Raw genomic sequence first — 22,181 nt, forward strand, 5'->3', positions numbered from 1 at the left:
TTCAGGTTAAAATATAACAAACATTAAAATTTAATGACACATTTAGGCATCAAAACATCGGTAAATCTGGCTTAAACAAGGGTAATAATACTTTCTAGAACTCGTGTATTGCCAGAAAATTCTTTACCATGGCTGATACTAAAAGCAAGGTCTGTAATTCTCATTTCAACTATAATTTATTGATATAATTTAACATATCAATTGAGTTTTTAAATTAATGAAAATGTAATACACATCTAGTGAACTATAGCAATTATTCGTTTTGTTCGTTTATACTAAATATTTCGTTGGTGTAGCAATCTTCCATCTACTCACTGTTACTCTGATTAACTCTTTTGAGACTCTGTTACCGACTCTCTTTTGTCTTTAGTAAAGTACTCTACTCTCTCTAGTCTTAGAAGTAACAGTAACCGACTGTACTGTAGCAACCATTACTTTGATTTTTCTAGTATATTGACTAGATTCCAGATCTTGTGTATAATCTAAAATAATCTAGAATCTAGATAAGGTAGATTATAATTTTAATAGGCTCTATTCTAGATTCTTCAGTAATCTACACTACAAAGTCTACTGAACTGTAGGCCTACTGATATTCTAAAAAAAATCGGATCTTAGATTCTAAGAATAGTGTACAGTGTAGACTGTAGAATTATAAGATCTAGTCTAGATCTAGTGCCCACTAGGATACTAGCTTATTCTAGTTGCTAGATCTGGATCTTCTCTAGATCTAGATTCTAGAATAATCTAGAATCTTTGATCTTCTAGAATAATCTAAAATTCTAAATTAGTGCTTTAATTATTTAGGCCTTAGCCTTACTATATTTTCTTTTTAAATCTAAAATTTACTCGATTTTCAATTTAAACATGACCGCTGAATAATAAACATTCATAGGCCTATTTATAATATTTAATTTTAATCCATTAGGCACTAAATTTGAGGTTTTTAGTTCGTACTTAAATTACTTGATTTAATATTTATTGTCACTCAGAACTATGGCACAACACTCCCTTCCGTAACCCATGTGATATCAATTGTTTGTGTAATTGGCCTAATTAATTTTACAATGTATCATCATTTGAGCTAATTTTTTTCTAGGCTCTTGAAGAGAAAGAAAAGGGGAATGCAGCTTATAAACAAAAGAATTTTGATGCGGCGTTGCAGCACTATGAAGCTGCTTTTCAACTTGATCCCACAAACATGACACTCCTAACTAATAAAGGGGGTAAGCTTGCTTTACGAACTGAACATATAGGTCTTACTTGACTGAAATTTAATATTAGTCTATGTATAGGCCTATCTATTTAAATTTAACTTATATTTATTTTCAGTAAGTTGTAGGGCCTATGTATATATATTTTACTAATTACGTTAAATTGAATTTAATGATTTTTCTTCACAGCTGTATATTTTGAACAAGGCAGATTAGATGAGTGTATTAAAACTTGTGAGCAGGCTGTTGATATAGGTCGGGAGAACAGGGCTGACTTTCAGTTAATTGCAAAGTAAATTCAGTTTACAAGTTTTTAATCTTAAACTTTATTGTTAAAATGAGCATTTGCTTATTGTTATAAATGTTTTATTACTATTTCCTGTTATTTGTTTAAACTTGTGGTTTTTTTTTTTTAGGGCTTTAGCAAGAATAGCAACTGCGTATTTAAAGAAAGATGAATTACAGCAGGCTCTTACTTATTTTAACAAAAGTTTATCAGAACATAGACAACCTGATATAGTTAAAAAAGTTCAAGAGGTTTGTATGTTTCAGTTTGACTTGTCCTTATAAATACTATTTTTGTTGTTTTAAGTTTTATAATATTGTAATTTGTTCATTGGATTTTTAATTTTTTAAATTTAATAATCTAAATAGACCTAATTTTGGAATGTGAAGATTATTTTGTTTTTTAAACTATAGTTAATTTTAAGTGTTCTGTTCTGGTTTACACTATTAATGGGTTTAGCTGTTATTTTATGACTGATATTGCTGCCATTAACTTACAGGTTCAGCAGAAAATAAAAGAAAAAGAGAGGTTAGCATACATAAATCCAGAACTATCTCTTGAGGAAAAAGAGAAGGGAAATGCTGCTTTTAAAGAAGGTAAAAGTTTGCTTACTGAAAAAATGTCCAATGTCCAGGTAGAGTGTGTGAATTATCATGAGATTTAATTTTCAGCCTGCTATACATATTTCAAATATAAATCAAGCTGAGCTGTATTTTTAATTATTACTGTTCTGAAAATTGATTTTAGTTGTCTTGAGACACAATTCTTTACCACTGATCTCTTGCATTTTTGGTAGGTAAATTTATCTACCAATATTTTTATTTTTGCTGCTAAAAGTAAATTTCCTTTTTCAAACTGACGGTCTAGGGCCAAGTGAAGTAGAGTTCACTTGTTTCTGTGACCTCAGCATATAAAGAGATAGTGTGGTCAGCACTATGCCTAGCCGCCTTTACTTTCCCTAACATGAGTTGGGTACCCATCAGAGTTAGGTTTTCGCTGCTACTCCCTCTTTAATTTTGGAATCACACATTTATTTTCAAACCATTGCAAGCCGTAACCTTTCTTAATCAGATCCATATCCAGAGGAAGTTTTTGATATTGTTCAGTTTGAAAAGCTTCTTTTTAATGATTGTTTTTGTTCCGTGCCATATGGCCAACTGAAATCAGACTTCACCTGCTTTTTTAGTGGATTTGCTTCCTTAGCTTTTGTCTACCCAAAAGCTGTCTACATGGTAGCAGTTGTTTGAGTTTGGAGTTTACTCTCATCTGGTTAAATCTCTGCCCATGAGAAGTACAATTCAAATCACAAACAGTGAATTTTTAAAACTTATATTATTATTATTACTTACCAATACAAATATTTGTTCTAATATCAAAATATTCATGCACCTCCTAGATGTCTTTTGAGACAAACAACACACTATAACAATAAATCAACCTTTTTTCTGTTTTAAATTTTTAGGCAACTTCCCGTTAGCTGTACAGCACTACACAGAAGCCATTAGACGCAACCCAGATGACGCTAAAATCTACAGTAACAGAGCCGCTTGTTATACCAAGCTGATGGAGTTTGCTATGGCTCTTAAAGATAGTGAAGAGTGTATAAAATTAGACCCTAAATTTAGTAAGTTATTTTGATAAGTTTTTAGTTTGGGTTTTAACTGAAATCTATGTTATATCTAAAGGATTGAGTTTTAAGTTCTTTTTAATCTACAAATTCTAGATAGATGATTGTTGCACTGTGGCAGCTTATTAAAAGAAGATATAAAGACTGCAAACAGAATATTGTTTATCTGAGCTTACTCTACATTATTTATAATTCAGTCATTTTATTCTTTCATATATTATCTTCTTTCATACCTGTTATGGGCTATTGCTTAAATTTTTTGTTTGTTAATTATTAATTTTCTAAGACCGCCATTAAATTTCCTGCACGCTGCAGCATTGTACTCTATAGTTGGTGGGTTATTTATAAAGTAGTTCTCAGTAGAGTAAAACGGCTTGCCACTATCAAAATTTTAAAAAGGCATTTCGGGGCTGACATGCTGCGCTTGTGTTATGTAATTGTGACAGATCATTCGTTTCTCACCCTGTATCGTCAAGGTTTCTTGTATTTGTATTATTATTGCTGGGTGAGCTTGATTTGCCATATGAATATTATGTTGTAAAATGTAGATGCAATTGTTTGGGAAACGCTCTCTTTAATCACTAAACTTTAAAAAAAATTCTATTGCCATCAAATGGGTTTAAGTGTTATTTTTCAATATCTTCTGCTTGCTTGCATATTAAGTAAAAATATTTCCGACAGTACTTTTTTTTTGCTTAGGTGTTCTAACATCCTGCTTGTTTTTCTCTAGTTAAAGGCTTTTTGCGAAAAGGTGCTGTTTTGTTAGCTATGAAGGAACCAACTAAAGCAACTTTAGCATATCAAAAGGCATTAGACTTAGATCCTAGTAACTCAGTAAGTATCAAGTTAGAAAGATTTAACTTACTTCTAATTTCCCGTTTTAATTTGCCTGTAGGTAGTTAAAACTCTTGTCCAGTTATATAATTTTAGGCATGTAGCATCTTGCTGTACTCTTATGTGAGGATTTTGTACCTGAGATCAGTTATGATTATTTTATAAAATAATTTTTTTTTTTTACATTGCAGTTATCTAAAATTTAGCTGTTTCTGGTTTAGATAATTAAAAATACTGTCTCTAACTTTACTGCCAAGAGTTTTTGTGTGAAATCCTTAAATAGCTCATCCTTATGTTTGTAGGAAGCCCTTGATGGTTACAGAAAAGCCCTGATGGCAGAAAGTGAAGACCCTGAAGCTGTGAAACAAAAAGCAATGAACAACCCAGAGGTCCAGCAGATTCTCAGTGACCCTGCCATGCAGATGATTCTTGCCCAGATGTCCAAGGATCCCAAGGCTGCTAGGGAGTGAGTAATTAATTACATTGTGCTAGCTTATCTCTCGGCTTGTGAGTTGTTTTTTTTTTTTTACAAATCTGTTCACTAGTGTATTGTAAGCCTTTGTTAGTTGTACCTCATTTTGTATTCCTGTATACTTGCTATATTAGGTTTTGGGTTGAAGTAGAGCTACTATGTGATTGTTTTATGTGGAACCTTTAAGTTAAGATGCATTATTATTGATTTTGCAGACATCTAAAAAACCCTGATGTGGCTGCCAAGATTGAAAAGCTGATGGAATGTGGCATTGTATCTCTGCGCTGATCTATGTGGACCTAACATTTCGACTTCACCACACTCATGTAAGCCGCCTAAACACCAACTGAAGCACGGGTAGCTGCTAATTTCAAACTTTTAACAAGTGATAGTTGACATTCAAGGTTTAGATATATAGACCATATTGTTTTAGTTTTTCAGCAAGGTAATCAATTTTTTTTTTCAATACATTTTCATGTTTATATTTTAACTTCAATTTTCAATACATTTTTACTTTTGTTGAGACAATGTATCAATATTTTGATAATTAAAGTATTTTTGTTGTTAACAAATTCCATCATTGGACCTTTCCATATTGCATCTCACCTGAAGACATTTGACTGTGGTCTATTATCTGTGTTGTCAGGTAGCCTTAATTTACTGCTTATTAAAAAAAAAAAGACATAAAATTTCATTGTGTGTAACTTAAGTGTTGCTTTAATTGAGTATTTAAATTGACCATCACAGAGCATAGCCACAAAGCAGGATGTTAAATTTTGCATTGCATATTTTGGCATGTATTACAAATATTTCTTGTGATTAATTTTTAATTTAAATTTTTTAGCATTATTGATCTATTGTAGTTGATGAGCTGATAAGAAAATTAATGAAATAAAAACATTTCTTAGTGATCAGCAAAAACTTGTAGCGATTTCATATTCTATTAACAAATGAAATACCTAATTATTCTAGGTCTTAATTACACTTGAACTCGTTTGTTACTGGATATCTCCTCAGCATTGGCCGCTTGTTCAATATTTCATAGCAAATAATTTAAATTTTTTTCACTGTGGTTTCTGTTGAATTTAAATAGGATATTTAACATCTTAACTATGTGCTGGTCTTTCATGCTAGTACCATTTTTGTGTTTTTTAGACTTCATATATTACCATAAAATTCTAGATTTCTAAACGATATCATAGGTCCCCATGATCATATTTATAAGCAGAGATAATTGTCTTAACTTGATGTGTATCGAACATTTGTATTAAAAATTTCATACTTATAATTGTAAAAATGCTCATTTTCAACTGATTCAAGTGCTTGTTTAAATAAATGCTACAAATTTAACTTTCATGATCCTTTGTGTTCTTTCTGAAATTTCATGTCCATATTTGTGATGCCTTACCTGTGCTAATCTGTATGCTAGTTGCTAGTAATTAGAATTATCTTAAAAATATTGTTTAAACCAAGTATTACTAGTTTCAAGTATCTGATAAAAATATTCAGGATATTATTCACACTACAGACCATCTAGGTCTGATACCATATTAACAGTCCTCATTGCTCATAATGCCTTCACCTATACTAAATTGTCAACATTCTTTATCTTAGCATAGTAGATGTAACCATTATATGCTTGTACCCATAGAACTAAAATCTTTTTTCAGATTTGCATACTATTTATTGACAAAGGTTTTTATGCTCTTGTTGATCCTAACTTTTGGAATTATGAATTGTAGAGGACATACATAAGTGGGCCAATTAAGCTAAAACCTGTAGTTGGTCAAGATACGTTTCAAATCTTGCAGATAGCTATTTACTTGTTAAGCGAACTCTAAATATTTTTTTTTATAGTTTAAAACTAGAGGAATTGATCTACATGTAAACTTTTGCCAGATGAAATGGTGCGCTAAATAAATCACTTTTTTCCCCAGTACTTCAGTGAACATAAATTCAAAATCAAATACTAATTATTTTCTTTGGATAATTTTAATAGAATACAATTCTTGAATTACATTGACTAGTTTAACCTAAGTTCTTGCATGAGTAAAGGTATTAATTAAACAGCTTACAAGTCTTATTTTAAATAGTTAAAATTGAAAATAGATGCAATACTGTATAATAATGCAAAGCAGGATTTCATATATAAATGATATTGTACTAATTATTTAAAGTACTTGTACTGAGATTGACAATCATTGACAAGTCTTTTCATTACTAATAATATTTATAAAATACCCTGTAGCTTTAAATGATACATGCTAAATTCTAAAATAATTTTCTAAACATGATATAAATTATCTATTGCAAAATAAATAATGTTTATATATTCTAGTTTTGTAAAACAACTCACTTGTTAATTTACTAATTAGTGTAAAAAAAATCATAGGAAAGTAAACTTAGTTACAACTGTGTGAATAAGTTAAATGGAATGTGGTCCACATTGTACTTGGTTTACTTCAGCTCTGCTGGTCGTGTTATTTATAATTGTCAGGAATGTAACAAAAAATACTGTTTATGATGAAATAGTGGTAATGACTGCAATGTAAATTGGCTTTCTCGACAGTTCTTCACATCTTCTGGGCAGTAATTTGAATGAGGCTACCAGTTATCAGGTTTCAGAACAAAAATCACATTTGTCTAATACAGTTAATTACATTTGGGTAATTGAATTTTAAAAAATGGGGGGGGGGGGGGGGGGGGATGATGAGGAAGGAGACAATAAACAGGGACTTGCAAATTTTCAAATTTCATGTAAACTAATTTGAGTGCATGCAGGATATCTTGTCATGTAACTTTAATGTAAAAGTAACTGAGGCAGCAATGCTTTCATTTAGATGCCCTTGTCAAGATTAATCTGATACATAATACGATATATCAAAAGCGACACATTATGGAATGTCATCTCAAATGTGAGTACCACACATTCAACAATGAAATTCTGCTCATGAAACAAAAAAAAAAGGTACAAATGATGTTCATGAACAAAGTAGCTCTTTGATGACTGAACAATTTGGGTAGATGAAGCTATTCTTCTGGGTGGCTGAACGATTTGGGTAGATGAAGCTATTCCTCTGGGTGGCTGAGACAGGGTAGAACAGGAAGGACATTGAGTCTCCAAAGTTTCCACAATCCCAGCAGGCCTTGAAACATCCAGGATACAAACAACAGCCAGCCACCTGCCTGCAACATTGGACAAATATTTTAGTACGGTTTACATTAGTGAAGTTATAAGTGAGGTGGGGGATTTAATTTTCTGTCTCACTTTACAATTTGTAAAATTTCACTAGAGTGTGTGTGGGGAGGTGTTGATGAATAATGAAAATATCTTAAGTAAGTGCTAGACATACATCACTAAAATATGTCACCATTTCATAAAACCACTCAACTTCTTGCTAGTTTATCATTTTTAAAATTTTTTAACAAAAATTCATAAATAATTAAATTGTATAGTAAACTAAGGTCTGTCTCCCCTTAAAATATAATATCTTTCTGTTTCTTGTCCTCAAAATCATATGTTATTAGCTGATGCTTGACATACTTTATTAGAGTTAAATAATATTGATTTGTTTTATAACTTTTTAATAAATAAATTTTAACGTCTTTTATATTTAACTCACTGTAGCAACAGCCAATGCCTCGTAGAAATTGCTGCCATCATATCCTCGCCAGTCCGAGAAGTTCTGGGCATCTATGCAGCTACAAAAATAATAATTGGAACACATGAATGATTTATTTTGTACGAGCCGACCCGCGGCGTATCATACGCAACTATTTAGTTGTATTATTTTCTACTTTTCAGTAATTCGAAAGCAGCCTCCTCTTAATTACCTCCCCTAAGTTTAAAATAGTTTCAAACTAAATTATCTGCCCCAAATAGCCGTCACTAAACCCGTCTCTACAATTGTAAACATTTAGCGTGAACCACAGCTCACCAGACCATGTTGGGGTGGGGTGGTTGCGATATGCCTAGAGAGGAAGAGAGGGGACTGCAAGGCGCGCTTACAGCTTGTTTTCTAACGTCTCCAAGAAGAGAATTGTATATAGAGAGAAGATTGAGTTTTTAATAAGAAGGGCAACTCATATTTACTCAGTGCTTTTATTTTAATGTTTATTTCCCTTGGGGAAACAAACCTCGCTACAGTTGAACATTTTTTCCCCCACGTTAACATGCCTATTTATGATGAGATAGATTACTTGTCTTACCTGCCTACCCCGACTGTTACCGATTGACAAAAATGCATGAAACCAGCAGATATCATACTGGCTGAGACCAACATTAAAATAACTACCGCAAACTCTACTGCGATGTGGATGAGAAAAAGGCAATGCGACAGATCCAATCTAAAGATGAAATGAAATACATAAAAAGTTAGATACCGATATGTATCCAGATACGTGGATTAGTAAATATTTAGCGTTTTTAAATAAACTTAAATAGACATGATAATTTTCGTTAGAATTATTGTGTAGGGGTGTGTTTATGTAACTTTGTCATCAGATTAGGTGGGTGTAGGTCAGTCTTTATGCGAGGTCGTTAACCTTGCTACTGTGCAACAATTTTCTATAAACAATTTGATAAACATTCTTCTAATTGTGTTTCATTCTGGAGAACTTAGCAACATTTTGACACGTTTTGATTATCCATCCAGTATAACATTGAACATAGACACAAAAATCGGAATCCCTTACATTCTCCATGTTGTGTCGGCGATGCAGGTTATAATGTTAGCGCAGGTGATGCTGCTGGTGTAGGTGGTGATGTTGGTGTGGGTGGTGCCGTCTATGCAGGTTTTGATGATGGTGCAGATATTGGTGTAGGTGGTACTTTCCAAGCAGATATGATGATATGCTGTTGATATGGGTTATGCTGTTGATATGGGTTATGATGTTGATATGGGTTATGATGTTGATATGGGTTATGATGTTGATATGGGCTATGATGTTGATATGGGTTATGATGTTGATATGGGTTATAATGTTGATATGGGTTATGATGTTGATATGGGTTATGATGTTGATGCAGGTCGCACTTCATGACCCCTTCACAGTAAACACTTGCGATTTATTACATTACAGCAGTGATGTGGGAGTAATTGTGTGTGTAACACGTGTGTGTGTGGGGGGGGGGGGGTGGTTCCACGTATTATATGTGAGAAGGTCCCCCACGTTTTTAAAAAAAAATATGTGAGGGTGTCTACGTCTATGCAAATTCAACACTGTTAATGGGTCATTAAATGTCCAGTCTATATTTTGTGATCGTTCTTCGTGTCATGCAAATACTTCAAGTTGAGCCTGATGTTCAATAACAATAAATCTACCCTTAGTAGAAGTTTTAATAACAGGTTAGGTAACTCTCACTTACTTGTTTTCATCCCTCTCGGCGTTGTCCCTCCTGTACAGATAAAAATAGATCAGGGCCGCCGCTATGGGATAAATTAGGCAGAAGACCGACGATACCGCGATGCTGTACTCGCAGACTTCCTGTTCGCCAAACCGGATCCGGAAGTATCTGGCATCTGATGTTTCCGACACGTTAAAATCCATTTCCGAGTAGAGAATACATCGGGAACAGTGGTCGTCAGTGAACCGAATCTTTAAAATAGAACAAAAACAAAACAATTGTATTGTGTCAAGTATGCAGGAACCGCTTCTTGTTGCAACCAGCGATTCCGTTAGACGTTTTAATCCGGGGATGGAGGGACGGATGAGGGGGGGGGGGGGGGGAAGGAAGACGGACACCGATTGGAGTATTGGGTATTCTATATAACAACGTTTTTACACTTTCGGAAAAAGCAACAAGTCAGTATACACGTTCATTGGGAACAATATTTTCAAATAACATTAACTTGTTGCAGTTTTCTTTTATAGACATGCATAGTATACATGTCGCAAGTGTAAACGCAGTGTAAGATTGCAAAACTACGTTTTTCCGGCTCGGGAATGTGTAAAACGTCAACATTTGTGAAAAACTCGATTTATATTTCTGGCACGATTACTATATGTCCCTTAGGAATACCATAAAGTAGGGAAGTGTAAAACGATAAAAATGGTAAACGTTATTACAATGCTTCCTCAATATGCTACTCTTTATACGAGAAAGTGTAAAATGACGGTAATTCTTGTTGTTAAGTTTATTGTCCTTGATCCAACATGTCGGTCAAGTTGTGGTAAAAACAAACCGGAAATACAAGTTCTATCATCTCAGTTTTCTAGGTCACCTATCTAATCTCTGCTTCCGGCGTACCTTGTATGCTCTGAGCTCAGCTACCTTTAGCTCTGTGTTTAGCTCATCCTCGTCTGGTTACCATGATGGCGACCTGGTGCTATTGACCAGAACCACTGAGTGATGTTTGATAGAACCTACAGGCATAGAGGACCTACAGTATGATTTCTGATGGGGGAATCACGCCTTGACCGCTGGTAGGGGACCTACAGCATAGAAAACATACAGCATAGAGGACCTACAGTATGATTGCTGATAGAGGCATTACACCATGACTGCGGGTAGAGGAATTATTAGTAATACGAGCCGACCCGCAGCGTATCATACGCCGCTATTTAGTTGTTTCATTTTCTACTTTTCAGTAATTCATAATTTGTGAATTCGACAGTATCAATGCTGCCACTGAAAATATTTGCTTTAAAACACTAACCCCCCCCCCCCTTTCCCCTAACCCCGACCCTAACCCCGACCCTCCCCCCGCCCCACCCCCCCCCATCCCCCTCCCCCCGTGAAAGCAGCCTCCTCTTAGTTATTTCTTAGTTACCTCCTGTAGGTTTAAAATCGAACTAAATTATCTGCCAATAATAGAAACCCGGCTCTACGGCTCTACGATTTGTAAACATTTAGTGTGACCACAGCTCACCAGACAATGTGGGGGTGGGGTGGGGGTGGTAGTGATAGTGATAGAGAGAAAGAGAGGGGACTGCAAGGAGGCGCTTGCAGCTTGTTTTCTAACGGCTCCCAGAAGAGAATTATATATATAGATAGGACATACAGCATAGAGTACCTACTGTATACAGCACATACAGCATAGAGGGCCTACAGCATATAGGTTCTACAGCACAGAAGCCCTACACCACGACTGTAGGTAGAGAAATTACTGGTGATAGAGGACCTACAGCATGAGTGATGATAGAGGACCAATAACATAGAGGAACTACCTCATATATGACCTACATCATGGCTGGTTATAGAGGACATGCAGCATTTAGGACTTACAACATACATAATCCTAAACCATGGCGGATGATAGAGGTTCTACACTAGAGGATCGACATAACCTCTGTTAAGAATCCCGCGTATCTATTTGTCCTATTATGTCCTGTAGGACATCTTTAAGAAGTCTAAGAGTACGCCTACACTTGTAGGAACCCCACCATATTTTTGTCATGTCGGGGTCGTGGTTTCGGGTCCAACATCTGCCCTTATAATTACAAAAATAAACCAAACGTGTCTTTAAAAAAATAACTAAAGTTTCATATGATGGAAACGCTTGGGTATTATAAAAATACTAAACAGATAAACTCTACTTCGTCTGCCTTATTCTCTTTCCACTATTAATCGAGTCTTTTTTTAATTTTCTTTAACGCCTGTTTTTACCTGTTAACAAATATCTCTATCCATGTTAAAAAAACCAGCGAATTTTTATTTTTTACAGTTAACCAACAAAACCACATCATTCTCTCAATTACGTCACAACTCTTCTCCTTAACACGAACACAACCATCTTTTGTCCAACCCCCACAGGTGTTATCAAATTATTCCAAAAAATAAAAAAATATAAAAAATTTAAAATCCTTATCACGGAGGTTGCTATTGAAATTACTGCAGGCCGCGCTGTTCGCGAGCGTTGTGTGTCCGTGTTGACCAATCGCTGTGTGCACAATCCAAGCACAAACAAGGCCAGCTCGCCCTGCCAGTCCTTAGCCGATACAAAATCCTGTTTAGCTTTCAGCTTCCGCTACAACTCACGAATCTTTGGTAATTTCAACTCTATACTGGTGGTATTTTAATTAACCACAAGTATAATTAGCCTCTATATGATATATTTTAACCACAAGACGGTCGCAAAGTATATTTATCCATGTGCAGACTATATTTTATGGAGATATTTCTGTACATATTTCTATAACTTTTGTCACCATCTCCAAACAACAGCACGCCATTGCACAACACATACACACCATTCCACAACACCTATACGCCATCCCACAAAGCCTACTCACCATTCCACATCTACACGTCATTTTACTCTATTTCACAACACCGCAACGCCTGCAGACTATTCCACAACACCTACACAACATTCCACAACACCTACACAACATTCCACAACACATACACAACATTCCACAACACATACACAACATTCCACAACACCTACACACCATTCCACAACACCTACACACCATTCCACAAAACACCACCCCAAAACAACACATCATCCCATAACACCTACTCACCATTCAACAACACCTTCACACCATCCCATAACAACTACACACTATCCCACAACACCTACACACCATTACACAATACATACACACCATTCCACAACATCTACACACCATCCCACTTACATACACAAAATCTCAAAACAACTACACTCCGTTCCGCAACACCTACACTCCATCTCACAACACCTACACACCCTCTCATAAAACCAGCACGTCATTTTACAACTCCTACACACCATCTCACAACACCTACACACCATCCCACAACATCTACACACCATCTCACAACACCTACACACCATTCCACAACACCTACACACCATTTCACACCATCGCATAACAACTACACACCATCCCACAACACATTCACACCATCCCACAACACGTACACACCATCCCACGACACCTACACACCATCCCACAACACTTTCACACCATTCCACAACACCTACACACCATTTCACACCATCCCATAACACCTACACACCATTCCACAACACCTACACACCATCTCACAACACCTGCCACCCATCCACTGTCACTTACCCTCAGATCTCCTAACGGAACAATCACCAGAAAACTGAACACGGCGATAATCCCGTACATGATAATCCTCTGAATGTAAAAATGTTTCAACAGCTCTAGTACCGACTTCATTTTGATTGGTTTTTTAAATTATCACCACCACTATAAATTCAGTTCCGAACACAGTTCCGAACACAGCTCCGAACACTAATCCTAATCCAAGTTTGAGCAGGGATTAGGCTAACACACTGTCATTGTGTCAAAGCTTTTCTGGATTCACAAGACATCTGAGGAAAAAAAAATTGCAGTATTAGCCTGTTTATCAGTTTTATTTTTTCTCTAAAATATTAACATTCTAAATACTCGAAATTATGTACACTTAATTTTTGAAACTGAAATGTGTGTTTTCCTGCTAAACCTTTACACACATGTAGCATCGTAGATTCACTTACAGCCGTTAGAAAAGACAAACCTTGCATTTTTCGTGGTCAGATAAATGAAGCTAGTTCACAATGCGAAAGGGGGAACGAAAAAAAAAAAATCAACATAAGAAACGTAAACAAAGGGAAGACACTCCGAGTGACAGATTTGAAATGTACCCGTACATTGAACTGAAACATAAGCTTGAATAATGTGCCGTTAATGTCGCTCGGGCGACAAGAAAATATCGGCTGTTGGATTTTATTTGAAGGGACATTTTTAAAATAAAGTATCGTTGAATGGGGTTTGGGGTGGGGAGGGGCAGAAGGAGTCATGCGATAAATAAAAATAACGCGTAGCTGAAAAAAAATGCGTTCATCGACTGCAAATTATTACCAAAAGGCAAATTAGAACTAGACAAACGGAAAAGGCAGTAAACAACAGAACAATATGAAAAACTCCGTACAACTGGGTATTAGATAAAAAGAAAGGCTAAAAAAATTTCTGGAAAAAAAAGTAACAAATGAATATTATGTGAACGCATACACTTTGACGAAACACCTGAGACAAGGTAGGCTATTTAACCACAAAGGCCACACAAATAGTTGATTTAATGGTTTTTCTTTAAGTGGGGGGGGGGGGGGGGGGAGGGGTTTAAGCATAATTATTTTGAATACATCTCACTGTTAAAAATAACCACTTATGTTTTTTTAATCAAAATTTCTTTTAAAATTTCTTCACTTAAGACTGAGGGAACAAAAAATGAAGTATGACTTCATGCTAGAAAAATACTTCTACCGAATTCATATGCCAATGTGAAATCAACAAAAATAAATCACATGTCAATACTGTATAAAAGATAGCCACTAAAATTTGTTCAAGTCTTCGACTGGTTTTTGTAAGAAATTGATTTTTCAAACTAAAAAAAAAATAACCATAAAAATGTGTCTTAGTGTTTAACACTTAAAACCCGTTCTGTAAAGCAAGCGATGTTTGCGTTTAATTGTATTTCCGGTTTGAGGACTGATGACGTAGTAACGACGGAAGCTGGGCAGACGAGGCGATTGTTGTTTTAAGTGTTTGTACGCTGATTACTGGGGATGTTCTTAAGAACCACTTAATTAAGACATATCGATTTAAAAACCAAATAAACCCCATACCATATAATTCATCATTTCTCAACGCTCATTGGCGCACGACTCGACCACAAGTGAGCGCTATTCCGTTCTGTCTCTATAACATCTGCTTTTTGAAATATTAGGTCTCTTTCTCCATTGATCTTCCCGTGTTGCATTTGGCTGCTCTCGTTTTCTCTTACACGCCCCCTACCCCATGAGATTCCTGACTGTAAAAAACGCTAGGTTGTAGGCGGTACATCGGCTCTCATTCTTGGTGCATGACCCAACCATCTTCATCTTCCGTGTCAGATAACTTCTGTTAGTGCTTTAATGAATGTTCGTTTTAATTCCTCATGCAATTAGGTCTGGTCTTCTTGTATTATAACAGAGACGGTCCCACAAGGGTCCATGTTTTTGTGTTACTTTTACCCTGGTCCGTCTTACACAGGTAAGACCCTTGTAGGGTCATTTCACCCGGGTCGCTTCGTCTGGGGTCCATGTCTTTCTGTCACTTCTACCTACCCAGGTTAGTTCCCCGCATGGTACACTCGGGTCGCTTCCACAGGGATCCATGCCACCTGGATCAGTTCCACTGAGAGCTTACCTACCTGAAGGTGTAACCATACACAGAACATTTTGTTTATATAGGCTAGACTTTGCCTTCACCCCATTAATAGTAACATATTTTTAATCTTCGGGCAACGCTCCTTTTACTAGGAGATTCTATGGCCTATTTTGTTAATCTACAGCGTACATCAACATACAGCCGTCCATTGTTAAATTATACAATTAGTTTGTGATTTATGAGAATATATATATATATATATATATATATATATATATATATATATATATATATATATATATATATATATAGTCTTCTGGCTATTGACCCAGAGAGCGGACACCCACGAACCGCCACTCTGATGACAAACCTAACCCTTTATGCCAACAGCTTACGGTAAAACGGTAAAGGTAAATACACCAATAGCGAGGACAGAAATTCATAAAACCCAAACCTACATTACCATAGATAATATTCACACAGCCAACGCGGAAATAGCTTTTAAACTACCCGTCCAAAGGCCTCAGGGTTATCGTGACCTTGAAACAATGTGTACTTTCGTTTTCACGGGTCACTGAACACAAGATATTTTTTTTTAAAGCCTTGAGCGATCATTGAGTGCTTGAACTGTGTGGAGCCTGGGAAAACAGTTCATTGTGTCTAACTGGTACAGACATCTCTGGTTTCACTACACACCACATCACCACCGCAGAACAGACCCCACACCATCACAACACATCACATTGCCACCACTCCAGATATCCCTCTCCAACGTTACACACCCTTCGGCAACATCACACAACCACACACCACAACTGAACGCACCACTTGTCACTGATATATACATCCCACCACTACACAGACCCTTCAACACCAGTACACAAAAAAACTACCATTACTACAACACCCTGAACCAAACGCACCCCTCACCATCACTACACCCCCCATTACACCACTACACACACCCCTCAGCACCACTACCCACACCATCACTACACACCCCACCCAACCACTACACACCCCACTACACCACTACCCACACCATCACTACACACCCCTAACCACCACTACACACAACCACTACACACCCCCACAACACCACACCCATCAATACCACTACACATACCATCACTACACACCCCACCACTACACACTCATGAACACCACTACACATCCCACAACACCACACCCCAGACCATCACTACCCACACCACCATTATACACCCATCAACACCACTACACACAACATCACTACACACACCACCACTACACATCCCACAACACCACACCCCACACCACCACTACCCACACCACCACTACACATCCACCAACACCACTACACACCTCAAAACACCACTACACACCTCACAACACCACTACACACCTCACAACACCATTACACACCTCACAACACCACTACACACCCCACACCACCACTACCCACACCACCACTACACACCACTACACACTACTATACATCACTACACACTCATCAACACCACTACCTACACCACCACTTCACACCCCACAACACCACCACACAAACACTACACCTCCCCTAGCATCAAATGATCCGACACATCCGCATCAACAGCTCCCATAACAATTTACTAGACTAGATACACCGACAGGAAGATTTCTCAAGCAATAAACTAAAAATATGAACTGTGCAAGATTTTAAACGAAACGATCTTTAGCCTACAAGAAATCGACGTGCCTCTCACAGCTCAGCTGGCTGGTAACAACTAACATATTGATAAGGATAACCAACGCAACCTGCTCTAAATTGTGTGATAAGGAATGGTTACAACACGATTCCAGTAAAGTCATAATATGGTTATGTTAAGTTTACAGTGCGGTTAAACTTTGGTTTTGGCATGATTATAGTAATTGTATGGTATGGTTAGAGTACGGCTATATGAGGTTATAATACGACTGTGGTATAGTTTGGTTATGTGTATACTATATTTTACGTATTATAATTTGGCTATAGAATGGTTTAGTATGGTTATAAGGCGGATATAGTAAGCAGTATTGTAGTTTTACGGCAAGTATTTGCGATTAATGGCACACACAGGAAACTAACATGCCCCTTCACCCACAGGTCCTCACATTGAGCCCACAGGTCCTCATATGGAACCCTAAGGTCCTCACATTGACCTCATATGGAACCAACAGGTCCTCATATGGAACCCACAGGTCCTCACATTGACCTCACATGGAACCCACATGAACCACAGGTCCTCACATTGACCTCACATGGAACCCACAGGTACTCACATGGAACTGCTTCAAAAGGACCCCGCAGTGCAAATGGTAAAATATTTTGGCCCAGAAATACCCGGAGACCGGAGGTGGATACAGATATCAAGAAGATAAGCTGCAACTGGAGACAGCTAGAGAAGACACAGAGTATCAAGATGCCTGACGAAGATTTATTAGCGACAAATGCCATGGATGGGGAGATAGCCTAAGAAAGTAGTAAAAGACATCCCCAAATGTTAGACACAGAATTGATGAACTAGCACCAGTCAAAATAACACAGCTTTTCAAATTATCCCTGGGTGTGATTCCACTGTCTTAGTTCAATCAAGGGCATCTACAGGCAGCAATTGTCTGATTTGGAGTTTATTTTCGATGGTTAGCTTCCCCCTTCTGTGGACTTTCAGGTTAGCAATTATTTGTACCTCTCCAATACGAACAGGTTTCCGGATTGTTTTTTTTTTCTTAAATTTCAATCAAATTTACAACATATTTTAAACTTTTCAGCATTTTCGTGATAATTGTCTTATAAATACATTTCTTTTGCAATATTTTTGTTTAGATATTGTGTTAGCCAAAAATAAACTAAAGGAGTTCAGCGAAGTAAAAAAAAAGTTTGGTTTTCATTTTCATTTACATTTTGGGATAGTTGAACAAAGTGGAAGTGTATGTGTGTGTGTATAGGTATTTGTTGTGTGTATGATGGGGGAGGGGGGGGGGGGGAGGTGAAAGAGTAGGCCGGCCATACCAACATTCCCATAATTAGCTGGTCCCGGAAGTTATGACCATAGTGTGTCTAACCAGAAGCAATGCTTTAGTATTAAGTTCTCTTAAAGTAAAGCGGGACTGACAGCTTATTTATCGCTTCCTTTACCCTCGTAGGAAAGAAGGGGGGGGGGGGGTCACAGAGGTCAACGGAAGAAGGAAAAACTGTCTTTTCTGAGTAATACATTTTTTCTTAAGATAAATACACTGTTGTCTAATTAGCACACAAAAAAAAAACTAAACAAAGAAAAAATATAATGTACCATAATCCTTAACTATGCTAAGAATGTTTTTGTTCTGTACCAATGTGAATTCATATGCTCTTAAGTAGGTATGTACGTATGTATGTAGTTGTGTGTTCTAATGCTTGACATTTGGTGCGTCCCTGTACACATCTACACAACGCTTATCTGCTGAATATTCAGAGAGTCTTTGTTTCCAGAAGATAATTGCCCATGTTCTTAATGTGTCTCTTGTTCTCACGAGATAATTGACCATATTCCTTATCTCATTTATGCAGTGCAATGAGGAAGTGTCTGGCGATTATTGGAGGGTAAAAAAATTTACACAGGTTCAGGAGCTAACGATAACAAAATTGACCCGGGTCATTATCGGGACAGGTAGTCAATCATAATGGGAATATGGATCTGGTCGGTGTATGTGTGCGTGTAGGGGTAAGCTTGTGTGATGGGTGTGGTGTTTTATGCAGTGAGTGTGATTGTTATTGTGTGTCAGCGCAGGGTATGTGTTACTGTGATGTATATGTTTGTGGTGTATCGTTTTGTGTAGGCTATTGGTGTGTGATGTATTTATATGTTTGTGTGTGTTGTATGTATGTGTGTAAGGGCGTAAGGTGTATATATATATATATATATATATATATATATATATATATATATATATATGTGTGTGTGTGTGTGTGTGTATGCCGTATGCAACAGTTTATGTATATGATGTAAATAATTTGAGACAAATGTGTGTGCCATTCTGTAAATGTATGTGCTGTATGTCAGTGGGTGTATGTATGTCTGTGTTTATGTATGGGGCATGTGTAATGCATGTGTGTTTGTTGGATGCATGTATCTGTAAGTAAGGTTATTTTTATATACCTATGTTAATGTTAGATACATGTTTTCATTTGCCGTGTAATAAGTGCATTAATTCGATCAATACTTGTGTGTGTTTTCACTCCACTCTTTTGTAAAAAAAATAAATCACCGCTTTGTTTAAAAAACGGTTCAAAACATGCTCCAAACAACGTCTACTTACGAATAAAAAATTAAGTTTGCAGAAAGAATTTAAAAATTTGAATTACAATTTACATACTAAGAAATAAAATATACACCCCCTCCCTTTATTCATTAAGACAGCTTTAAATAGAATACGTTATCAGTTGCTGCAGTATGAGGTTCTATTTTTAGAAATGAGACAAGAAGGGTTGCATCTTGTGTAACAGGTTAGTCAGGGCGACATCAAAGCTCAGGTAAGCTCCTGTGATCAGCAGGTCGAAGCGGGAGCTTAGGTGGGCTTGTTTTAGGAGAGCTTAGGTGGGTTCGATGTTGGTGGGGGGGGGGGGGGGGGCTCAGAAAGAAAAGAAGGAAGGGGGGGCGTAAGTATGTGTGAAGAGAGAACTGTTTTGAAAAAAAAAACACAAACAAAGACATCAAACTACCACTGTTTTGTTTTTATTGTGGAGGTTTTGACGACAATGAGTAGATAGGGGTGGGGGTCGCAAAGTAGTTAAGGCTAGGAGTCGCTAGAAAGTGAGGGTTAGCAGTCAGAAGCAGATAGTGAGGGCTAGGAGTCAGATGCAGGTAGTGAGGGATAGGAATCAGATGCAGGTAGTGAGGGATAGGAATGAGATGCAGGTAGTGAGGGATAAGAGTCAGTCTGTAGTGAGGGCTAGGAGTCACTAGGTAGTGAGTGCTACAAGTTACAATCAGCTAGTGAGGGTAGGAGTCAGTAGTAGATAGTAAGGAGCTACGAGTCACAATCAGGTAGTGAGGGCTAGGAGTAGGTAGGTAGTGAGGGCTAGGAGTCAGTAGGTACTTAGGGCATGGTCACTGTGTATTCTGTAGTAAGAACCGAGGAACAGTTGGTGCCATCAATCAGTCGATGACAGGAGTCTTTTAAAGTCTAAACAAAAAGTCACTAAAACTTTTGAAGCGATAACATGTGTGATAAAATGCATGGAATTAATAGCAGCTTATCAAAACTTTAAAGTTGTTACGTTTTATTTTATGTGACAGCTGAAGACAGTATAACACTAACCTACTCTAAAAAATCCTTCCCAAAGCTAATCGCCACAAAGTAAATTAACGTAGCTCTTACCTTAGCTCATAGATCAAGCCTATACCGGCGAAGTCAACCTGCTAGTGTTATAGTTTACACAAACACGTCACGTTGTAAACTACAACCCTACAACCGTTGAGTGCGGGTTGGATCCGTGAGTTTAGAGGACGGGGATAAGGCCGTGAGATAGTCACAGGGCAGGGGAGGACTCGTCATCACGTGATGGTGTTTAAACGCCTGGAGATCTTCGTGCGTTTCTAGACTAAAGAATTTCTGTGTTTTTTTTATATAAGGCGATGACGAGGTTTAAAAAAAAACGTTTATCTGTGTATGGATTTAATGTTACACAGTTTAAGGTACACACAACATCAGAGGCGGATAAGGAGAGGGAAGCGACTGGATTTTTTAACATTTTAAAGTAATAACGTATCATAAGTAAAAACTATTATAAGAAGCTACAAGAGGGGCGTAGGCTAATGTTTCCTTCACGCATCTCCCCGAGGCATATCCAAACAGCGAAAATTAATAATGTATATTAAAAATATACTTTTTAATATAATTTTAAGTGCTCCCCCCACCAAAAAAATAAATAAAATAAAATGAAATAACCACCGGTGTAGACTGTAGACTGATATTTGTTGTATGTTAGGCTATATGTTGTATGTGCATATGGCAGTGGCGTAGCGAGGTCGGGTGTCACCCGGTGCGGCACTCAATGGTGTCACCCCCCAGAGGCGTAGCGACCGTTCCCGGGGACAAACTTTCAAACTTTCGATTTGCACCCCCCTCAAAATTTTCTCTATATATTTCGCTATTTTTTGCCTGGTGTCACCCCCCTAAATGGTGTCACCCGGTGCGGTCCGCACCCCCCCTCGCTACGCCTCTGGCATATGGGACGATGGGGGCTTCACGTTAAAAAATGTCACCTCAGCTCAAGCAACCACCACTTCACACAAGCGGGAGATTTGATCAATCACACCAGCCTAGTATTTTAATGTCTCAAACAATCTGTCACAAGACTTGCTTGATTGCACCTAGAGAGGTGGTTAGTACAGATTTGGACAGGATTGGGCCTAGTTAAATTATTAGAGCTGAACTGTAATCTCTAGGATGCAGCAGAATGAGCACTACGGTGGGTGCTTTATGTAAATGTTGTATCTATTTATAAGGAGGTATCCATTAAATAAGTCTACAGCTTGTTGCTTATTTGAACCTACCGGCTGGCTGGAGTACTCTAGTTTATTGTAAAGTATTTGGTATAATTAGTTTGTTTAAGTACGCTGAGTGCTTTTTTTTTTTTTTTTTTTTTTTTTTACTATATATGAATTTGCATGAACT

At 37.1% G+C, this 22,181-nt stretch overlaps 2 protein-coding genes across 2 annotated transcripts; one reads left to right on the plus strand and one right to left on the minus strand.

The window, feature by feature from the left end:
* Nucleotides 1-5,780, plus strand: LOC131942718 (stress-induced-phosphoprotein 1). Its single transcript, XM_059302638.1, has 9 exons — nt 1-149; nt 1,097-1,223; nt 1,401-1,503; nt 1,628-1,748; nt 1,997-2,093; nt 2,960-3,121; nt 3,855-3,958; nt 4,261-4,424; nt 4,646-5,780. The coding sequence occupies exons 1-9, from the start codon at nt 129-131 to the stop codon at nt 4,716-4,718; spliced, it is 972 nt and encodes a 323-aa protein (XP_059158621.1). The 5' UTR covers nt 1-128; the 3' UTR covers nt 4,719-5,780.
* Nucleotides 5,781-6,823: 1,043 nt separating this feature from the next.
* LOC131942699 (uncharacterized) lies at nt 6,824-21,017 on the minus strand. The gene is made up of 6 exons (XM_059302607.1): nt 20,883-21,017; nt 13,443-13,708; nt 9,799-10,028; nt 8,640-8,777; nt 8,054-8,132; nt 6,824-7,616 (listed from the first exon to the last, which is right to left on the minus strand). Exons 2-6 carry the CDS (start codon nt 13,551-13,553, stop codon nt 7,500-7,502), a joined length of 675 nt encoding a protein of 224 aa, XP_059158590.1. The 5' UTR covers nt 13,554-13,708; nt 20,883-21,017; the 3' UTR covers nt 6,824-7,499.
* Between the last annotated feature and the right edge of the window lie 1,164 nt (nt 21,018-22,181).

The sequence above is a fragment of the Physella acuta genome, unplaced genomic scaffold (assembly GCF_028476545.2).
Source record: "Physella acuta isolate Inbredline_101_S28 unplaced genomic scaffold, ASM2847654v3 ptg000421l, whole genome shotgun sequence".
Taxonomy (NCBI): Eukaryota; Metazoa; Mollusca; class Gastropoda; family Physidae; genus Physella; species Physella acuta.

Bases quoted from the DNA above. Each gene is read 5' to 3' on its own strand.
- LOC131942718 (XM_059302638.1), top strand. From the start codon at position 129: ATGGCTGATACTAAAAGCAAG. The intron at 1,749-1,996 runs GTTTGTATGTTT...ATTAACTTACAG, and splicing joins TAGTTAAAAAAGTTCAAGAG to GTTCAGCAGAAAATAAAAGA. The intron at 3,959-4,260 runs GTAAGTATCAAG...TTATGTTTGTAG, and splicing joins ACTTAGATCCTAGTAACTCA to GAAGCCCTTGATGGTTACAG.
- LOC131942699 (XM_059302607.1), bottom strand. From the start codon at position 13,553: ATGAAGTCGGTACTAGAGCTGTTGAAACATTTTTACATTCAGAGGATT. The intron at 8,133-8,639 runs GTAAGACAAGTA...TTATTTTTGTAG, and splicing joins GTAACAGTCGGGGTAGGCAG to CTGCATAGATGCCCAGAACT. The intron at 7,617-8,053 runs GTGAGTTAAATA...CCAATGTTGCAG, and splicing joins AGGCATTGGCTGTTGCTACA to GCAGGTGGCTGGCTGTTGTT.